Source organism: Ictidomys tridecemlineatus, chromosome 6, assembly GCF_052094955.1.
Source record: "Ictidomys tridecemlineatus isolate mIctTri1 chromosome 6, mIctTri1.hap1, whole genome shotgun sequence".
Lineage (NCBI taxonomy): Eukaryota > Metazoa > Chordata > Mammalia > Rodentia > Sciuridae > Ictidomys > Ictidomys tridecemlineatus.
Window position 1 is genome coordinate 119,266,171 of NC_135482.1, and position 22,686 is coordinate 119,288,856.

The 22,686-nt window shown below is 36.2% G+C and overlaps 1 protein-coding gene across 2 annotated transcripts in view; it reads right to left on the reverse strand.

Annotated features, from left to right (window-relative positions):
* Positions 1-12,691: 12,691 nt before the first annotated feature.
* Positions 12,692-22,686, reverse strand: part of Nup58 (nucleoporin 58) — a 50,732-nt gene continuing 40,737 nt past the window's right edge. For both annotated transcript variants that reach the window (XM_040281319.2, XM_040281318.2), the window contains one exon: positions 12,692-14,966. In XM_040281319.2, the coding sequence (XP_040137253.1) occupies positions 14,884-14,966 (83 nt within the window). In that variant the 3' untranslated portion in view covers positions 12,692-14,883. The remainder of the gene's footprint in view (positions 14,967-22,686) is intronic.

Sequence of the window (22,686 nt, forward strand, 5' to 3'; positions counted from 1 at the left end):
ACTATCTTCTATTTTATTGGAATATAGGTTTTCATAATAATTCCTAATTATCTTCTGTATTTCTGTTGTATCTGTTGTGATGTTGCCTTTTTCATCCCGTATGTTAGTAATTTGAGTTCTCTCTCTTCTTCTCTTCGTTAGCATGGCTAAGGGTCTGTCAATCTTATTTATTTTTTCGAAGAACCAACTTTGAGTTTTGTCAATTTTTTCAATAGTTTCTTTTGTTTCCATTTCATTGATTTCCGCTGATTTTAATTATTTCTTGCCTTCTGCTACATTTGCTGTTGTTTTGCTCTTCCTTTTCTAGGGCTTTGAGATGAAGTGTGAGCTCATTTATTTGTTGGCTTTTTATTTTTTTGAGGAATGACCTCCAGGCGATAAATTTCCTTCTTAAAACTGCTTTCATTGTGTCCCATAGATTCCGATATGTTGTGTCTGTATTTTCATTTATCTCTAAGAATTTTTTTATTTCTTCCTTTATGTCTTCTGTAATCCATTGATCATTCAGTAATATATTGTTCATTTTCCATGTGATGTAGGATTTTTCCTTCCTTCTTTTATCATTGATTTCCAGTTTCATTTCATTTTGATCAGATAAAATGCATGGTATTATTTCCACCCCTTTATATTTACTGAGGGTTGCCCTATGGTCTATTTTTGAGAAGGATCCATGGGCTGCTGAGAAAAAAGTATATCCACTTGATGATGGTTGATATATTCTATATATGTCAGTTAAGTCTAGGTTATTGATTGTGATATTTAGTTCTATAGTTTCTTCATTCAACTTTTGTTTGGAGGATCTGTCCAATGGTGAGAGAAGTGTGTTGAAGTCACCCATAATTATTGTGTTGTGGTCTATTTGATTCTAGAACTTGAGGAGAATTTGTTTTATGAACGTCGCAGCACCATTATTTGGTGCATAAATATTGATAATTGTTATGTCTTGTTGGTGAATGGTTCCTTTTAACAGTATATAATGTCCTTCCTTATCCCTTTAGATTAACTTAGTCTTGAAGTCGATTTTATTCGATATGAGGATGGCCACCCCTGCTTGCTTACGAGGACCGTGTGCATGGTATATTTTTTCCCAACCTTTCACCTTCAGCCTGTGTATGTCTTTTCCAATCAGATGTGTCTCCTGGAGGCAGCATATTGTTGGATTTGTTTTTTTAATCCATGTTACCAGCCTATGTCGCTTTATTGGAGAGTTTAAGCCATTAACATTTAGAGTTACTATTGATATATGGTTTGTACTTCCATCCATGTTTGATTATTTATCTTTTTTTAAAATTTAGTTTGTTTCTCCATGATTAGCTTTCCCCCCCGCCCTCTGTCTTTACTGAGGCACTTCCCACTGATGGTTTTGGTTATTGTTTTTCATTTCTTCCTTGTGTAGTGTTTTGCTCAAGATGCTTTGCAATGCTGGTTTTCTGGCTGCAAATTCTTTTAACTTTTGTTTATCATGAAAGATTTTTATTTCATTGTCATACCTGAAGCTTAATTTTGCTGGATACAAAATTCTTGGTTGGCATCCATTGTCTTTCAGTGTATGAAATACGTTCTTCCAGGATCTTCTCGCTTTCAGCATCTGTGATGAAAAATCCGTTGTTAACTTTATTGGTTTACCCCTGAATGTAATCTACCTCCTTTCTCTTGTAGCCTTTAATATTTTCTCTTTGTTCTGTATATTGGATATCTTCATAACAATGTGTCTTGGCATTGGTCTACTGTGATTTTGTATGCTTGGTGTCCTGTATGCATCTACAATTTGTATATCCATTTCCATTTTTATTTCTGGAAAGTTTTCTATAATTATTTCATTCAGCAGGTTGCTCATTCCCTTGGTTTGAACCTCTATATCTTCCTCTATCCCAATGACTCTTAAATTTGGTTTTTTTATGTTATCCCATATCTCTTGGATGTTTTTCTCGTGATTTTTTACCAGCCTTTCTGAGTTGGCTAGACTCTTTTCAAGATGATATATTTTGTCTTCATAACTGACGTTCTGGCTTCTACTTGCTCCACTCTGTTAGTGATACTCTCATTTGAGTTTTTAATTTGTTTTATAGTTTCCTTCATTTCTAGAATTATTGTTTGATTTTTTTTATAATCTCTCTCTCCTGATAAAGATGCTTAATTTCTTCTTTTATCTGTTTATGTAATTCATTTTCAATGTGTTCTTTCACTTTTTGAATTTGCTGTCTCGTATCCTCTTTAAGGATCCATTCCATCTGTCTAAGGTATTCCTTGAGTTCTTTATTTGACCATTTTTCTGATGCCTCTAGGTCCTACTGAATATTTAGGCTGTCTTGCATTGTTTGTACTCCTTTTCTTCCTTGCTTTTTCATGCTGCTCATGTTACTTCTTGTTCTGTTTGACTGCTGAGTTACTGTTACTCCTATAAATTTATTTGATGCTTGGGAGGAAAGGTATTAGAAGGGAAGGGAAGAAGTCACTAAAGAGAATGAGAGTAAGCAAGTAGAATTCAAGGAAGGGGGAATAAGGAAATTGAAAAGAAATGAAAAGACAAAAGAAAAAAATAAAATTAAAATTAAAAAAAATAAAAATTTTTTAAAAATTTAAAAAACAACAAAAAAATGAAAATGAAAAAAAAAACAGATAAATAAATTAATAAATGCAGTCTTAGAGTTTGATTAACTTCTCTTCCAGTAGGTGGAGCTGTGCCCACCGGGCCAAGCTTCTCTCAATACACGGGAACCAATCACTGTGCAGCAGCTCCTCCTCCCAGACTGTGCGGGTCTCCAATCCTGAGTGCCTAGGGCTTTCTCTTGTGTCTAGTCACTTCCCCACTTTTCCTCAAGCCAGGCCCTGCTCACGGTTGACGCTCACTACAATACTGGCTACATGCCAGGTCTGCTGCTCCCGGGAGCCCTATTTTCATGTATATGAAAATACTGTATTTAAATGCTCTAAAGACAACTGAGGTATACAGTTGTAATTTATTATATGTATCACACAGTTCTCTAAACACTTCACATCCTCCCATCCATCCATCCATTTATCCTTCCAGTCTCCCAACTAACTGAAATAGGGGCATAAGATAGATAGCTGATTATCAAAGAAAAGGAACTTTTTGCTAATACCTCTGTGAAGGGGAGGGGAAGGATGACACTTTCCAACACAAGCAATCACTTTCTGGAAGGCTCTTTTCCTGCCTTTTGGTCATGTAGGCATGAGAAGAAACTAAACCTAAAATCTGTAAAGGGGCAAGTCATTCTCATAGGTACCAGTTCTGGGTCCCTTTCTTTCTGGAGGATTCTCTCTCATTTGGTTCTCCATCTGATGTAACAGGAGCAGGGGTTGTTTGTGACATAAAATAATAAAGTGTAACTTTGTTATATTGCAAACCATTAATACTTTAAAAAAAGGATTAAACTAAAACAATCAGTTGGCATAGACTGAAATTTCATATCTCTGCTCCCCAAATCAGGAGGAGCTTATGGGTGGTGAGGCCCTGCCCACTGGTCAAGATCTCACTTCCCTGCTAATGGAATTATAAAGATAAAGCCATACAGTACTCTGGAGTCTCCAATGAGTCTCCAAGAGCTGCAATAAAATCTACTTTTTGTTCTTGGCTTGCATTTCTTGTGTGTATTTAATCTTAAACACCAGGGGAATGAAGACCTGATCCTGATTTTCAAGACAGATCATCAGCTTGGGGCTCAACCAGGATCATTACGGAGGTAAGCTCCTCCACACTTCATATCTTTCTGAGGTGCACCTTCCTGTGTATTTCATTCTGCAGGACAATAATGGTACCTGCCAGCTAATTAAAAGCAGTTAGTGCAAGCTACCATTCTATAAGGCTTGGTTGAGGGGATTGTCAGTCTTGGCAGCTTCTAATTACACGTCCTGCAGGTCAGGCATGTTGGGTTTTGCCAAAGCCATTTTCACTGTTCTATCCAGGCTCAGAGAATATTTGGTATCAGTACATTGTGTTCCTAATCCCAGTTTGCCTTGAGATTCATGGAAAGATGAACAAAGTATCAAAACAACTGTAACATTCTGTCCTGGGTGACTCCTCAGTGAATCTCAAAGGTTTTTCCCCTGCCACCACCTCTCCCATCAGCCCTAATAGGGTATCTTATGTGACTGGTTGATCAAAGCAGTGCTGGAGAACACTCCTGAATCCTAGAGGATCTTTGTCATTCGACAATCAGGAACCTTGTTCATTGTCCCTGGTGAGACAGCAATAAATCTAGCAGAACCAAGTAGTCAGGGAAGGGTTTGCTGGTTGTCAGAAGTTCATCTAGGGAGATGTCCCTAACAAAAAGAATGGAAGCTTCATTTTTTTTTCAACAGTTATGCCAGGTCCACCACTAGCCTGAATACTGAAAAATTGGGATAAGTTTGACCCCCACATGCTCAAAAAAGCACCTAATTTTCTTCTGTGCCAGGTCTGGGAAATGACATAATCATGATTGGAAAAAAGAGATGTCTGAGAATTTTATGCATCCAATTTGCCTCATTACCGACTGGGGGAATAGAAAATGGTTTCCAGAGGAAACAAACTATAACACCACAGCTTAAGAGACTGATTTTCACAAAATAAAACAATGGTTAAAATTCCCTATTATGAGGTTTTGCCTCTCATGCTCAAAAACAGCAGCTTTCCTTGTTAGCCTTCTGTCAGATCTCTCTCTCTCTCTCTCTCTCTCTCTCTCTTCAAAACTTGCATCTGAAATGTAAGCTACAGAGGCAATTATCCAAAATCAGTTTGATACCAAAGGGAATGAAAAAGGTGTCTCTTTTAAATTCAAGCTGCTATGGGACCTAAATGGCTTATCTGCTGTTTTCATTCTACCACCTGCTTTTTTAACAATTTTCTCCATAAACACTACAGCACAGAGAGGAAAAATAGAATGATTTCATATACTTAAGTCTTCTTTACCTTGAGAATCTTTACCTGAAGATTTCAGGACTCTCAATTTCTTTAACTATCTGGACTGAGCCTAATCTGACCCCAAAGTGCACTCTGATCTGATGGAGATGTTCTGCATGATTTATGGCTGCACCATTTTTTAGAACTCTTGGTTTTGTGTGTGTGTGTGTGTGTGTGTGTGTCAGGAATGAACTCAGGGGCATTTGACCACTGAGCCACATCCCCAGCCCTATTTTGTATTTTATTTAGAAACAGGATCTCACTGATTTGCTTAGTGCCTTGCCATTGCTAAGGCTGGTTTTGAATTTGTGATCCTGATGTCTCAGCCTCCGGAGCCGCTGGGATTACAGGCATACACACCAGGCTAAATTTCTATATTTTTGAGCTTATGATTTCAGGTTGAATTCACATTTGATTCTGTGCATGTAAATTAATATGTTTTTCTAATCAGTCTTATTTTATCTAAATATAGAGGTTTTTGTTCAGAGGCCAATTTTTCAAAGGCTAGCTCTCAAATACATTGGAAAAAATCTCCTTTCACAAAATCCTAAGAAGGACATAGACATGGTGATGTTGGAAATAAATCTGATAGCCATTAAGGATAGGTGGCCACCTGAACCTTTGATCTACAGCAAGGCACTAAGCAACTCAGTGAGACTCTGTCTCTAAATAAAATACAAAATAGGGCTGGAGGTGTGGCTCGGTGGTTGAGTGCCCCTGTCTTCAATTTCTGGTTCAAAAACCAAATAAATAAATAATAAAAAGGGCTGGGGATATGACTCAGTGGTAATAGTTCAATCTTTGGTACAAAAAAAATACATTTCTTGATTCATAGTTATTACATGAACTAAATGTTATTACTCTTGTTAATTTCATTTTGTATTTTCCTTGTAAACTTTATAACTATGGTCTGTTAGTGCCTTACAAAAGTACAACTTCTAGTATAACAACCTGAATTAATTTGAGAGAACAGGCCATCACCCACAGGACAGACAGGATATAAGGCTAACTTTCAGTACTAACACTGACCCTAATTAAATGGAAGGGATAATGACTGTAAAGTTATAGATGCTAAAGTTAAAACACAGTACTCCTACTTTAAGACTGGTGAAACTGGCTTGCTAGATGTTTAAAACCAAAACTTAGAGACTAAAGTTAAGGAAGTAAAAGGGCCAAGAAGAAAATAGCCAATATTTGGTCAGCTCAAACCCAGGGAACAAGGTGACTTCTTTAAGGGCTTTGCAACTTTGGGCCACATGATCTCCCAATCAGGGGGATCAATGAGATCCTAAAAAAATAGAAAGCTGACCAGTGCACCTGCTTCAAAATGGAGGGTCATTGGAGAGGGAGATATCTCTGATGCTTCTAAGGGAAGCCACATGGTCAACAAGACCCTAACCCATCCTGCCAGAAGAGAGGCTGCTCACAAGTTCCCAAGAGTGATACCTGAGGAAACTCAGTTGACTTTTCAAAATAGATAGGAACAAAGCAATTTGACCAGCTTAGACTTGATGGACCTTTATATATATTTATTTATATATGGTGCCGAGAATCAAACCCAGTGCCTCATGTGTGCTAGGCAAGCGCTGTACTACTGAGCCACAACCCCAGCCCATACCTGGGCATTTAAAGTGAAAGATAATAGTTCCTTTTATTTTTCTTTTCTTATCTGTTTAATTAGTTGTACATATCAGTATACTGCACTATTATATATCAATATATATGGAGTATAATTTCTCATTTTTCTGGTTGTATATGATGTAGATTCCCACTGGTCATGTGATCATATATGTACATAGAGTAATAGTGTCTAATTCATTCTACTATCCTCCCTACTCCCATACCCCCTTCCCTCACTTCACGCCCCTCTGCCTAATCTAAATAACTCTTTTCTTTCCTAGTCACCCTCCTCACCACCCTTCTTGTGAATTAGCATCTGCATATCAGAAAAAACATTTGGACTTTGGTTTTTTGGGATTGGCTTATTTCACTTAGCATTATATTCTCCAGCTCCATCCATTTACCAGCAAATACCATAATTTTATTCTTTTTTTAGGCCAAGAAATATTCCAGTTATATATCACATTTTTTAACTCATTCATCTGTTGAAGGGCCTCTAGGTTGGTTCCACAGTTTAGCAATTGTGAGTTGAGCGGCTATAAATATTGATGTGGCTATGTCACTATAACATGCTGATTTTAAGTCCGTTGGGTATAAACTGAGGAGTGGGATAGCTGGGTCAAATGGTGGTTCCATTCCAAGTTTTCTGAGGAATCTCCATACTGCTTTCCAGGGTGATGGCACCAAATTGCTGTCCCACCAGCAATGCATGAATGTCCATTTTCCCCTACATCCTTGCCAACATTTATTTTTTTGTCTTCTTGATAATTGTCATTCTGACTTGAGTGAGATTAAAACTTGGTTTTGATTTGCATTTCTCTATCTGCTACAGATGTACATTTTTTCATATATTTGTTGATCTGTTGCATTCCTTTTTACAAAATTATTTTATATAAATATATTTTTAGTTGTTGATTGGCCTTTATTTTATTCATTTATTTATATGTGGTACTGAGAATCAAACTCAGTGCCTCACACTTGCTAGGCAAGTGCTCTACCACGGAGCCACAACCTCAGCCCAATCTATTTTATTTCTTCTTTTAACAAATATCTGTTTGGTTCTTTTGCCCGTATATTAATTGGATTATCATTTGTTTTGTTGTTTTTTGAGTTCTTTATATATTCAAAATACTAATGCCCTACTCTACACCTAGAAGCAGGTGGCAAAGATCTTCTCCAACTCTGTAGGTTCTCTTAATTCTTGTTTCTCTTGCTGTGTAGCAGCTTTTTAATTTGTTGCCATTCTACTTGTTGATTTTTGGTTTCATTTCTTGTACTTACGAATCTTGTTAAGGAAGTTGATTCCTGTTGAATTGACTCTGTGGAATAAAATGTGTTGGAGTGTTGGGCTTACATTTTCTTCTAGTTGTTGAAGAGTTTCTGTATAATTCCTAGGTCTTGATCCAGTTTGAGTTGACTTTTGTGCAAAGAGTGAGAGATAGGAGTCAAGTTTTATTCTTCTTCATATGAATATCCACGTTTCCCAGCACCATTTGTTATAAAGGCTACCTTTTCTCCAATGTTTTTGGCACCTTTGTCTAATATCAGATAACTGAATATGTGGGTTTGTCTCCATGTCTTGTATTCTATTCCATTGGTCTTCATATCTGTTTTGGTGTCATACCATGCTATTTTTGTTACTGTAACTTTGTAGTATAATTTGAGGTCTGGTATTGTGATGACTCCAGAATCACTCATTGCGATCAGAAATATTGTTTTGGCTATTCTGAGTCTTTTGATTTTCCAAATGAATCTTGCTGTTTCTACTTCCATGAATGTCATTGGTATTTTGATGGGGATTGCATCAAATCTGTATATTGCTTTTGGTAGTATAGCCATTCTGACATTATTAATTCTGCCTAGTCAAAAACATGAGTATGTGTGTTGGGGGCAATCCTTTTATCTTCTAAGGTCTTATTTTTTAATTTCTTCAATGTTCTATAGATTTTGTAGAGGTCCTTCACCTCCTTTGTTAGCTTAATTCCCAAGTATTTTATTTTGGGGGGTTATTGTGAATGGAATGGTTTCCCTAATTTCTTTCAGTGGATAATGATTATCAGAATATAGGAAATTGATGAATTTATGTATGTTGCTCTTGTATCCTGCTATTTTCCTAAATTTGTTTATCAGCTCTAGAAGTCTTCTGGTGTGTTTTTGGGTCTTCTAAATATAAGATCATATCAACAACAAAGAAAATTTGACTTCTTTTCCTATTTGTATCCCTTTAATTTCTTTTGTCTTGCTTTACAGCTCTGACTAGGATTTCAAGGACTATGTTGAATAGGAGTGGTGAAAATGGATATCCTTGTCTTGTTCCTGTTTTTAGAGAAAATGCTCCCCCCTCCACTCAGTATTATGCTGATCTTGGGTTTCTCTTATGTGGCCTTTACAATGTTGAGGTAAGTTCTATCTATCTCTAGTTTCCAGTGTTTTAAATGTGAATGGGTGCTGTACTTTGTCAAATAGTTTTTCTACATCTATTAAAATAATCATGTGATTCTTAACTCCATGTGGTTAATTATATTTGTTGATTTCCATGTTGAACCAACCTTGCATCCCTCGAATGAAACCCAATTGATTGTGGTGCACTCTCTTTAATGTGTTTCAAAATGCAGTTTGCCAATATTTCTTAAAATTTTTTTCTCCTATGTTAATATTGGATATTGGCCTGAAATTCTCTTTCCTTAATGTCTTTGGTTTTGGTAGCTGGGTGATACTGGGTTCATACAATGAATTTGGCAGTGTTTCTTCCTTTTCTATTTTTTGAAATAATTTTGAGAAGTATTGGCATTAGCTCTTCTGGTAGAACTTGACTAAGAATCTATCGTCTAGTATGTTTATTGATTGGGTTATTTGCTTTTAATATTTAGTTTTTGAGTTCTTTATATATCCTAGACATTAATGCTCTATTTGAGGTGCATGTGGTAAAGATTTTTCTCCCATTCTCTAGGCCCTCCCTTTACAATATTGTTTCCTTTGGATTAGGTAGAGAGGAGTGAAGGGAAGGGAGGAGGGTGGGTAGGAATAATAGAATAAGTCAGACATTATTAACTTGTGTACATACATGACTACACAACCAGTGTGATTCTACTTCATGTATGATCAGAATAAGAAATTATATTCCACTTATGTATGATGTATCAAAGTGCATTCTACTGTCATGTATAATTAGAATAAATTAATCCATTGTTTACGTTCATTTTTGTGTTTGCTACATAACTTGGGTCTTCTCTGCACAATGCATGGTTTGGTTAATCTGAAACTTAAGCAGGTTCATATACAGAATTATTGAATTTCCTTCTGTAATTTTCCCTCCTCAGGTCTTCTACACACACACACACACACACACACACACACACACACACACACACACACACTTTCTAATCCAGAAGGGCTCCTTTACCCAGCCCTCTGGAGAGAAAGACTGAAAAGTTTCTATGGGAGTTTCAATCAAATTGTATCAGTCAGTCACTGAGGCAAAAAACTGAGGGAGAAAAAATAAACAAAAAACAAATAAAACAAACACACACCAAGGGTTGGAGGAAACAACCCCGGGCAATTGCCCCTGCAGTGTTCTTCAAGTTTTGACTTCTTACCCCAATCTGCCTTCCATTCTGTAATTTTTACAGTCTTCAAGTCATTGTTTTTGCGATTTGTTCTTTGTTTGTAACCAATAGGATTGGTTATTTCAGACATAAATCATAATAGCCAGACTCCCTCTAACCTTTGATCCCACTTCAGTCAGGCTTTCTCCTCAATGCTCCACCCAACTATGCTTCATAATGTGACCAGAGATTTCTCTTAACAGTTAATCCTTTCTCCTTCTTTCTCAGTGGACATGCTAAGTCTCCTTGCTCCTTCCTACCCATTACAGTTTTCCTATTATTGGAAAGCCCTAGATCCTGTCTCTTAGTTCTAAATCATTCTTTGTTGAATCTGGCCTGATGGGAGTCCCAAGTTTAAATCACCACTTAAGTCTCTCTTCTGAACTGCACAATTGTACTTCCAACTGCTTACTGAGTATGCTCACTTGTGAGTCTAAACACATCTCAAACTTTTTTGTCTGACTACTCCTATGATTCTGCACTCTTCCCCCCCACTGATGTCTCCTTCAGTCCTTCTCTTTTCAATCAGTTCCAGCTCCATTTTTCCTAATGCTCAGACCAAAGTTCTCCTATTCTTATCCTACATTCCATTTGTAAGAAATTCCTGTCAATTACACCTTCAAAATATGTCCAGATTCCTCTGATTTCTGTACACTGCCCTTGCCTAATCCATGTCATCTGTATTTCTCACCTGGATTGTAGGAGTACTCTCTTCTTGTCTGTTGCAGGAATACTTTGTGTTTATTGTGCTTGGCTTTATTATACTTCACAAATATCATGGTTTTTACAAATGGAAGGTTTGTGGCAACTCTGCATTCAGCAAGTTTGTCAGCGCTATTTTTCTAACAGCACATACTCATCCCATGTCTACATTGTTTCAGTAATTATCACAATATTTCAAACTTTTCCACTGTTATTATATTTGTTATGGTGATCTGTGATCAATAACTCTTCATGTTATCACTGTAATTGTTTTAGGCATCACAAAACATTCCCAAATCAAATGGCTAACTTAATTGATAAATGCCATGTTCTGATAGCTCCACTAATCTTTCAGGTCTCCAATTTCCTGAGGCACAATATTGAAATTAGGTCACTTAATAACTCTATAATGGCCTCTAAATGAAATGAACATCTTTTCTATTTGGAACCAAAGGCTATAAATGGTCAAGCTCAGAGAGGAAGACATCAAAAAGAGAGACAGGTCCAAATCTAGTACTTATGGACCAAGAGTTATCCAAGTTGTGAATGAAATGAGAAAGTTCTGAAGGAAACTAAAAGTGCTACTCCTGTGAATACATGAATGATAAAAAAGCAGAGAACTCTGATTGCTGATGTGGAGAAAGTTTTAGTGGTCTGTACAGAAGATCAAACTAGTTATAACCATTCCCTTAAGCCAAATCTAATCCAGGGCAAGGTCCTAACTCTTAATTCTATGAAGATTGAGAAAGGTGAGGAAGAAGTCAAAGAAAAGTTTGCAGCCAGCAGAGGTCAGCTGATGAGAGTTGAGGAAAGAAGCAACAGCCATGGCATTAAAGTGCAAGCTGAACTGATAGAGGTAGCCACGATATAAACTATATCTTTTCAATGTAGATTTGTCCAGTTTCTACTGGAAGATGCCATTTAGGATGTTGAGAGCTAGAGAGAAGTCAGTGTTTGGCTTCAAAACTTCAAAGCACAGACTGTCTTGTTAGAGATAATGCCCCTGGTGACTTTAAGATGAAGTCAATGCTCATTTAGCTCTAAAAGTTCTAGGTCCTTGAGTCTATGAAACTAAACCTACTTTGTTTGTGCCCTATAAATGCAATAACAAGGCTTGTATGACAACTGAATATTTTAAGCCACTTTACATATTGCTCATTAACATTTCAAAATATTACTGCTGATTAACAATGCACCTGATCACCCAAGAGCTGATGGAGATGTCCAATGAGATTAATGTTGTTTTCATGCCTGCTAACACAATATTCATTCTTTACCATATAGATAAAGGAGTAATTTCAACTCCCAAGTCGTCTTATTTAAGAAATACATTTTGTAAGGCTACAGCTTCATAGTGATTCCTCAGGTGGATCTGGGCAAAGTAAATAAAAAACCTTTTTGTAAGGATTTATCATTCTAGATGCCATTAAGAATGTTCATGATTCATGGGAGATTGTCTCAATATCAGTATTAACAGGAGTTTGGAAGTTGATTAAATGTCTTTAAGGGTTCAAGACTTCAGTGGAGGAAGTAACTGTAGATGCAGTGGAAATAGCATTGCAGTTGGAGGCGAAGCCTAAAGATGTGACTGAATTGCTGCCATTTCTGGATAAAACTAATGGATGATGAGTTGATTCTAATGGATGAGAAAGTGGTTTCTTGAGCCGAAAACATTCCCTGGTGCAGATGCTATGAAAATTGTTGAAATGATCCTAAGGGATTTAGAATATGATATAAACTTAGTTGAAAAGCAGTGTTAGGGTCTGAGAGAACTAATGCCAGTTTTGAAAGAAGTACTACTGTGGGTAAAACAGCATCACACACTACAGAGAAATCACTCATGAAAGGAAGAGTCAATGGATAGAGCAAACTTCGTGATGTATTATTGGGAAATTGAATTGCCAAAGCCACCCGGTCTTCAACAACCCCAATCAGTCAATAGCCATCAATCTCAAATCAAGATCCTCCACCAGCAAAAAAGGATGACTTTCTGAAACCTCTTATGACCATTAGCATTTTTAAGCAATGAAGTATTTTTCATTAAGGTGTGCATTTTTTTTTAAAGATATAATGCTGGTGCACACTTTAGCTGAAGTTTTTTATTTTGGTTTGGTTTTTGTTAGTGCTGGATATTGAACACAGGTCCTTAAATATTAAGCAAGCAAGCTATATATACAACTCAGCTATATATCCTACTGCATACTTTATTGACTACAGTATAAACTTTTGTATACACTGGGAAAAAATTCATGTGACTTGCTTTATTGCAGGGGTCAACTTAAATTTATCTCCAAGGCATGCCTATTTTTCTTTGCCAGTGTTTCCTAGATAGGCTTCTACTAACATTTTGTGTGCTGTAAAATATTTAGTATTCCTGGTCCCCAGTCATTGTGGCAATTTCCCCTGACACACATGAATCTCTAAACATCCTGTTAAGATAAAGGTCAGATCATGTCACTTCATTATATAAACCCTCTAGAACTTTAGGATCTTGGAGTAAAAGCCTCATCATGGCCCACAAGAACCTACACAATCTGATCTTTTCTGCTTATGGGAGAGTGGATCCTCTTGCTTTGCAGCTTTTGAGCTGATTATTTCTTCAGCCTTTTTTCTCCTTGTCTCCCTCTCTTATTGCCTGTCTTCATCTGAACATCATCTTCTTCTATAAGGCTTTACTAAGTACTTTGTTTAAATACGCAAATTTCACTCCTAGCATTTCTAGTTTTCTTCCTTTCTTTTCATTGCATTTCTTATCACTTAACATTCTAATATTTAACTTTATTTTATGTTCCCCAAGTGGAATATAAGTTCCATGAGGGCTAATATTTTGGTTTGATGTGTTCACTTACCTACTGTAATACTTCTAAGTGTCTGGCACATAGTAGTTGTTCAACAAATGTCTGTTGACTAATAAAATGACCATAGGAATGGTATATATAGTTTCATTAATGTGCAAAATACCAATAAGTACATGAAAAGATGATCAACGTGATTACTTACCAGGAAAATGCAAATCAAAACCACAATGATATATCACTTCACACAAGGCAGAAAGCTATAATAAAAAAGAGTGATAACAAGATAGAGAAATTGGAAACCTCATACGTTGCTGTAAGAATGTAAAATGGTGTAGATACTTTTGAAAAGTTTGGCAGTTCCTCAAAATGTAATATAGTTATCATTTGACCTAGCAATTCTACTCCAAGGTATATTCTTCAAGAAAATTGAAACCAGTTGTCCACCCAAAAACCTGGACATGAATTTCAGAGCAACATTACTCATCATAGTCAAAAATAGGAAACACAATGTGCATCAACTGATGAATGGATAAATGTGTAATACTCATACAAATGAAGATTATTTGACAATATAAATGAAGTACTGACATATGCCACAAGGGTGACTCTTAAAACCATTATGCTAATTGAAAGAATTCAGTCATAGTTATATGAAATATCCAGGATACGCATATATAGAGAGGCAAAGAATAAATATATGGTTACCTAGGACTTAGGGTGGTGGTGGTAAGGAATGGGGAATGATTGCTAACATGTAAGGGGTTTTGTTTTTATAGTGACAAAATGTTCTAAAACTAGACTGTGGTAATATTCAACAACTTCATGAATACACTAAAAACCATTGAATTGTACAGTTCAAATGGCTGAACTATAAATGTGAATTATAGTGCAAGTTTTTAAAGAGAGTGAGTTGCATAATCAAAATTACCAAATACTTATTTCACTATACTTGGTCAATTTTATTTTATGCATTCACTATACTTGGTGAATTTTCTACCATCCATTATACATACTGAACTAGTGGCCTGCTTCTCAATTCTTTAAACCCTCCCAGAATCTAGTTATATGATCCATTAGGTTCATATCCTTAAATACTTGATACTTATATCAAGGTCAAGTTTTCTTTCCTGAATTCTAAGCAGCTTGACCAAACTCACTCTAAGTCTTATAGTACTCTTCTTAAAAACAATGAGATTCGCAAAATGAGTGTCAGAAGTTCCTTGCAAAAGTAGATATTTGGTGATTCAATGACTGTTCAGAACTGGATTTTTCTTCCTACTTCATTGGTTTCTGTAACACTAGGTTTTCGAAATCCAGTTAAAACCTGTGATTTGTGGCCTGAGAGAAAGAGAAAAATAGTTTAGAATGCATTATGACATAAAAGTTAATATTTATTACATCTTAGTTTGCACAGGAACATTAAATTTAAACACCTCATTTTGATATTATCTAGATTTTGCTAACGAGGCACAAAGATGTTAAATAACCTGCCTAATGTCAAACAACTACCAAGTGGTGAAGCTGAGATTCTAACCCCAGCAACCTGGTTCCAATGCATTTGTGGAGAAAGGTCAGCAGGGTGTCACTAGATTACCCTTTGCTACTGCATTATCCAATTAATAAATACGGAATTCAACTAGATGCTAAGTTTTGATGATACAAAAACAAATAAAATCAAGACAGAGCTCCTGGGATTAGATAGGTTTAATGTGGGAAGCAAGAACACTAATAGTAATAAAAAAAATCATGTGGTAAGCCTGTACCCAAAGGTCCAAAGCCCAACTGGAGGGAAGCAGGTACAAGCTAACTTTTCTGGAGGAGTTGGAGGACAAGGAAAGATGGTACTGAAAGGATTCACATTGATTTCAGACAAAAGAAAACATGGTAGTGCACATCTAAAATCCCAAGTACTTGGAAACCTGAGGTGGGAAAATCATAGCAAGACTACATGTTAAAAAAAGAAAGGAGGGAATGTTGGGAGAGAAAGAGATAAAGAAAGGGAGAAAAAGGAGAGAGGAGAAAGAGCAAACCTGTAATATAAAATGAACTGCAAAGTGGTATGAAAGAGTCCAGTATTCCCAAATGGCCTTTGTATGAGTGTCGGATGAAGGTGTTGGCAAAAGAAGTAAAGACCAGGCAGTGAGGGGCCTTGTATATTATGCTAAGGAGTTTTGAAAAACAACTGTTAAGAACGTTGATGAATACGGGTACAGACACTGAAAGCAGGGATTCCAGGTTGGAGGCTGTTTGAACAATTGTTCTAAGAGATTCTTTAAAAAAAAAAAAAAAAAAAGCAAATTTAATAATCTACAGTTTATTTTTCTTTCAAGTACCTAAACCATAAGACCATGGTTAGTACCATCTAAAGCAGTAATGTCCAACAGAAATATAATGTGATCCACTTGTACAATTTTAAATTTTATTCTAACATTAAAACATGAAATTAATTTTTATTTAATCCAATATAGTATCCATTCAACATGACATCAACATAAAGATATTAACAAGTGTTTGAATTCTTTTTTTCATACTTCTGTGAAATCCAATGTGAACTTTATAACTAAATAATTTTTAATTTGAATACTATTTTCCTGGAAACTACTGATCTACATTTAGATTTTATAACATTTATAATTGAAAATGTGACCTCCTGTAATAAACACACTTAAATGTTGTCCAATATTTGAACTGAATAGTCTTAAATTTAAATTGATTAAAGATAAGAAGTTCAGTTCCTAGTTGTACTTGCCATATTTTCAGTGCTCAGGAGCTATATATATGGTTGGTGGCTACCATTTTAAACAATGCAGATAGTATACTTTTCACCCATGAAAGAATGACTTGCCAAACTCTCCTGGTTAGTTTATAATAGATGCCCACTAACTATACCCATTATTTTCAGAGAGCAGAGAACTCAAAAAGCAGAGAATACTAATTTTCAACAATTGGAAATAAAACAGTATATAGAAACTTCTAGAAGGAATTCTGGGTCCAGAAGTAAAAAAAAAAAACGACAGGCTGGTTTTTTTGCTAAATTATCTGAAAGAACTTGGTCAATTCTTTGTTTAGCCAATAGAGATGTAAACCATGACCTCAGTCATTCTTTATTAACAAACTCATAAAAACCACAAAAAATAAGTATCATCATAGAATTTTAAGTCATAAAATAAGGCCTTTTGTTTAGATCAGATACCCTAAAATGCAGACTTACCACAAGGCACCTGAAAATTACGATTCTAATTCTTTAAAAATACCTTTTAAACACGCAGCTGAATTAGCAAAAGAATAAGGTAAATTGTTGGAAGACAAAAATGAAGTAAAGGTGAAGAAGGCAGGGTACCTAGACTGGTGGCCACCAATAGTAAGGTTTTAGTGGCTGCTTAGGAGACAAGCCAAGGCCTTGGCAACCTTGGCATTATCCCCTCCACTCCCAGTAAAGTTTTTTCTGCTTTACTGGGAGGAGATTTAGCTGAGTGTGTGAAACCTATCAAAGGCACTCAGAGTATGACTAGGTTCTTGCCAATGGGATGTGAGCAAAAGTGAAGTATGCAACTTCTGGACCATACTCTTGAAGGACGAGGCCAACATGGTAGTAAAAGCCTATCACCTCAGTTACTTGGAAAATTGAGGCTGAAGGATACCAAGTTTGAGGATACCCTGGGCAACTTAACACTGTCTAAAATAAAAAGAAGAGGAAAGAAGGATGTTTTCTTCACTCTTTCCTTTATCCCATGAGCTGGAAGGCAAATACACTCCACTATTCAGACAAGGGCATTGCCCTCAGATTGGCAGAACAAATGCTACCAGGAGTCTGGGCCTCTGACTCCACTGAGCAGCAACATCAACTCTGGACTGTTCTTGGATCATCATGTGAAGAGAAACGATCTTGCTTTAAGCACTGTTTGAATCTCTTAATGAAGCAGCTTTGTATCTGACATAATTTAAGCCATACAAGGTAATAAAGAACCCCCCAAAAATAGGTCTTCTCTAGGATTGAGCAAATATTTTTTTGTCATAGCCAGGCAACAGTGATGTGTTTAAGTACTCTGAATCTGGGAGCAATGGTGCAGACAAAAAATCAAACACGCCTACGATTGACTACCCTTTCTTCTTCTTCTTTTTTAAGAAACCCTAGCAATACTCTAGGAACCCCTGGGGTATTGTCATAATTTGAAACCCTTTTACCACAGAAGAGATTTCAGTGCTGTTTAATTCAGACTATTAATTTGCTTTGCAGAAGCACCATAGATGACATAAACATATGGGTATGGCTGAATTCTAATAAAATGTACATAGAAAAACAGGGAAAAGGTCTCAGTCTAACTCATGGGCCATAGTTTGCCAATCCTTTGTCAACACCATTACCAAAGAAAATAGTGTCTCACCAAGAAAACTTGCCAATTGTGGCCTTAGCACTCTGAAGGGAAAGATAATTACACACTGTAAAGTCATTACTTTTAGCTGACTCTCAAAAGAGGCTGTAGAATGAATCCACATTACCCAAAAAACCCTTGATTTTTATTTTAACATGGTCCTGGGTTAGTAGTGCTTTCAGGTTCCTGAAACAAACATACAATTTCTCTGTGGAGGAACATATCTTCTAATGTAAAGAATTTCTAAAGATAAGTTCCTAATAAAATGAGCTCATGCTGGGTGCACTGCTGGACCCACTGCTGGGCCCACAATCCCAGCAACTCCAGAGGCTAAAGCAAGAGGATCACAAATTCAAGACCAGCTTCAGCAATTTATCAAGACCCTGTCTCCAATTGAAAAATAGTTCAGTGGTAGGGTGGCCCCAGATTCAATTCCAACACACACACACACACACACACACACACACACACACACACACACACACAAAATTACAAACAATAACCAGAAAACACCCTGAATCACCCTGAATAAATGTGGGAAGGAGGGAGAGAGGGGGAGGGAGAGGGAGGGGGAGGGGGAGGGGAGAGAGAGAGAGGAAGAAAAGAAAGGAAGGAAGGGAAGGGAAGGGAAGGGAAGGGAAGGGAAGGGAAGGGAAAGGGAAGAGAAGGGAAAGGGAAGGGAAAGGGAAAGGGAAAGGGAAGGGGAAGGGGAAGGGGAAGGGGAAGGGGAAGGGGAAGGGGAAGGGGAAGCAAAAGCAAAGCAAAGCAAAAGCAAAGCAAAGCAAAGCAAAGCAAACCTAAACAAAATTGGACCTTTGATCACTTTAAACATACTAGAATCATCAATGACAAATATGTTGAATATGCTTAGAAAAAACAAAGTGTAGGCTTTAATTTTTATTTTTTTTGTTACCAGGTACTGAACCCAGAGACACTTAACCACTCACAGAGCCATATCCCAGCCTTTTTTTTTGAGACAGGATCTCACTAACTTGCTATGGCGGGCTGAGAATTTGGGATCCTCCTGAGCCGCTAGGATTACAGGTGTAAGTATCAAAATATGGTTTAAAACCACAAAGAAAATGAATAGATAAAGAGCAAAAAAATCATAAGGGAAAGGGAACTAATTTAGCAGATCAAGAGAGCTAAATATTAAGCCTAAGGAGAAAGCCATTTGTATGTCTGCTAATAGGGAGGGATAAAGGCAGGACAGAAAGCCTGAAGAGGTAAAAACAGTCATTTCAAAATAGAAAGGACAGGGATGAAAGTGCTACCTTTTAAACAAATCTTATAGAACTGTTTGACTCTTTAACCAGTGCAACTTTGACAAAAGAAAAATTTAAAACTAACCTTGAATTTAAAAAATGGAAATAAATTGTTAGTTTTTTCAAAAGTAATAAATTTACTGGACTAAAGTCAATTTGAGGGCAAAGTAGTTATAAAATACATAAAATGTTTTCATATGCAATCATAAAAATAGGGATGAATTTTCATATTTTAATCTTATATAGTTATTATATGTATATAAATACACTGATAACTTTACAAAAATGTAAAACTACAGCACAAAATCAGGAATGTAAAAGTGCTGGTTTTAACTTCTTGATAAGATTATTATTTTAAGATAATTACATCTAACAAGGACTGATCTTAAAAGTTCACTTTTAAGAAGAATTTATTTCCATTTTCAAAGTAGTACCCATAGATTATAGCCAATTAAGATGAGATTAGCAGAATTTATTAGTCATGTTGTTTATCTATGAGACTTGTGTTCTTGAATCAAATCATCACATCTATCTATGCTATCAAAATTGCAAAAGAGGGGGGGGAAGGTTAATTGGCCAGATCTAAATCCATAATTTTTCTTCTGCCAAGATTTTTTTTGTATTTTTGCAGTAATGGAGATGAAACCCAGGGAATCAGGCATGCTATGCAAGTGCTCTACCACTGAGCTACATCCTGGGCCCCTGCCTTCTTAAAGTAAAATTGCATAAAAGGTGCTATTAAATGTGGAAAACCACATCAAGTGGAAAGCGTGTTACCCATTTTGATAACTGATTTTAAAAAATGTTTTGTGAGAACATCACCTGGGATCTGGGTGTTTTATCATCATCACTTAGTACTTACACGACTCTGGGCAAATTCCTTGGTTGCTTCACTCATCTGTATAGGGGAAAGGATCACACCACCTACCTTAGAGTTACTGTGGTGCTTTAACCCGATGCTCCTGGAACCTTTCCAACTATCAAGGGCTCTGTAAAGTGGCATGTTTTCGTAAAGTCTTGCCACTCCACTCTGATTAGTCTGTCCCTAGCCACCTGGCTGAGCCTTTAAAAGCATTTCCTCACATAGTTATGGAGTTTTAATGAAAAATATAAAACATTTTACAAACTGCAAAACCTCAAAATGTCTTAACTCTCTTTTCCCATCAAGCTTTCACTCATTCCCAAGTCATTTAAAGACACATTTTTGACTACATAAAAAAATTAAAGCTTCTACATAAAACAAAACAAAAAACACATAAGATGAATATCTTAACTACTAAAAATGTTTTAATAAAAAAAGAAATATCACATTGTATCCCATAAATATGTGCAATTATAATATCCATTTAATTTTTTTAGAATATACTGAAAGCTTTTTTTAAAGAAAAAAATGTTTTGCGCAACTTTATATGGAATGTAATTTTCATTGAAAAAAATCACATAAGTGCAAGACTAAAGAGTATAAAACTGTTAATCTTTTCAAACATCTTCTATGGATAGAAAATAATTGTATTTCGAATTCTCAAAAGTAATTAAGATGGCCAATACCCACAAGAGAAACTCCCTCACCAAAAAAGTTAATAAAACTAGATGCCAGTATCATCTATCCTAGCAGAATTACTTCTAATAGAAAATATATATTATAAACAAATATATATATTATATATAATACATATAAAAATATATTTTATGAACATATATATATTATAAATTATTTATATATGTAAACAATTGAATCTCGAAATGCTTCCCATTAATTTCTTTTTGACAGTTCTTAATACTTAAATAATCAACCTTTACAAAAGGAACTAGTTAGAATATGGACAGATCTGCTATTAAGCTATTGAAAAGACTGAAAAAAAATTATCACGATACAAAGAAAGTTAGTCAGGCTTGGTGGCGCACACCTGTAATTTTGAATTGTGGACCATCCACCTGAGAGCTGAGTGATATTAGTTAAATAACTTGATTTCCTCATTTAATTTCCCATTTCCTCATCTGTTAAAAAGGAATAATAGATGTCATAGGATTTAGGACTAAATGAATTAATATGTGGTAAGCTCTCAGGAGTAAGCCATGGAGTTGAGCATGGTGCCAGGCACCTGTAATCCCAGCTGCTCAAGAGGCTGAGGCAGGAGGATCACAAGTTCAAAGTCAGCCTTAGCAACTTAGCAAGGGCCCTAAGTAACTTAGGGAGACTCTACTCAAAATAAAAAATAAGGGTGGGGGAAGTGGATCAGTGGTTAAGCACCCCTGGGTTCAATTCCAGGCACAAAAACAAACAAAACAAAACAAAAACTTACTGATTAGCTAACATTATTTATTATACAATATCCAATTGATATTTATATTCCTCTAACTTTCTAGCAGAGGTTCACACACAGTAAATGAAGAAATGTTTACTGAATTCAACAGTTTTGCTACCAAAGAGGATGAGTATGACAAGAAAGGAGTTCTCCCAAAGTTTAACACTCTTTAGCATTATGATCTTATGAACATTATGAACATTCTGGACCAGGACCTATTTCTCTAGGATTCCTAACTCTTCCCTCTATCTGCTGTTCTTGTAGCACCTGAAGATTCTTGCCAATTTTCCTGGTCCTTTGGGCTGCTTAAAGTCCCACTGATCTTTCTTTCTCTGTACAGGCAAGTAAAAGACCTTAGCCTTAGCTGGTCAAGGCACATAGGGGCATTCTTCTGGGGTTACAGGAATCTCAAAATGCTTCCCATTAATTTCTTTTTGACAGTTCTTAATACTTAAATTATAATCAACCTTTCCAAAGTGGGCAGACCCTCCAGACCTGCTTGCTGGGACAAATGGTTTTTCCTCCATGTTCTTCATAGGAAAGTGGAAAAACCTCAGGAGATGGGATGCATAATCCATCTCTTGCTTCTTCCTAACAATCTTTACACCCCAAATATTATTCATCCTCCTTTAAAAACCTATAACCCTAGTACTTACCATATTTTGGCTCATCTGTAATCTGCAATGTACCTGTAATTTCACATATAAATCGTGTGATGACAATACCCTCAGTGCTTTTGCAGAGGTTAGGCATAAACACCAGTGTGCTATGGCTGACCACAAAAGGGCAATATAATATTGTGCTTTGAAATGAAATAAATATGGGTTCAAACTCTGGTTCCATAATAGATATGTGATCTGATAAGTTGCTTAATCTAAGCCTTAGTTCCTTCTTCTATAAATTGGAGACCTCAACTACATAAGGCAATGTTGAGATTAAACAAGGTCAAGTGTATAAAGCAGAGAAACTGGCTGGAGTTGTGGCTCAGTGGAAGAGCACTTGCTGGGCATGTGTGAGGCCCTGGGTTTGATCCTCAGCACCACATATAAATAAACAAAAGATCCACTGACAACTAAAACTTATTTAAGAATAAATAAATAAAGCAGATTATGCA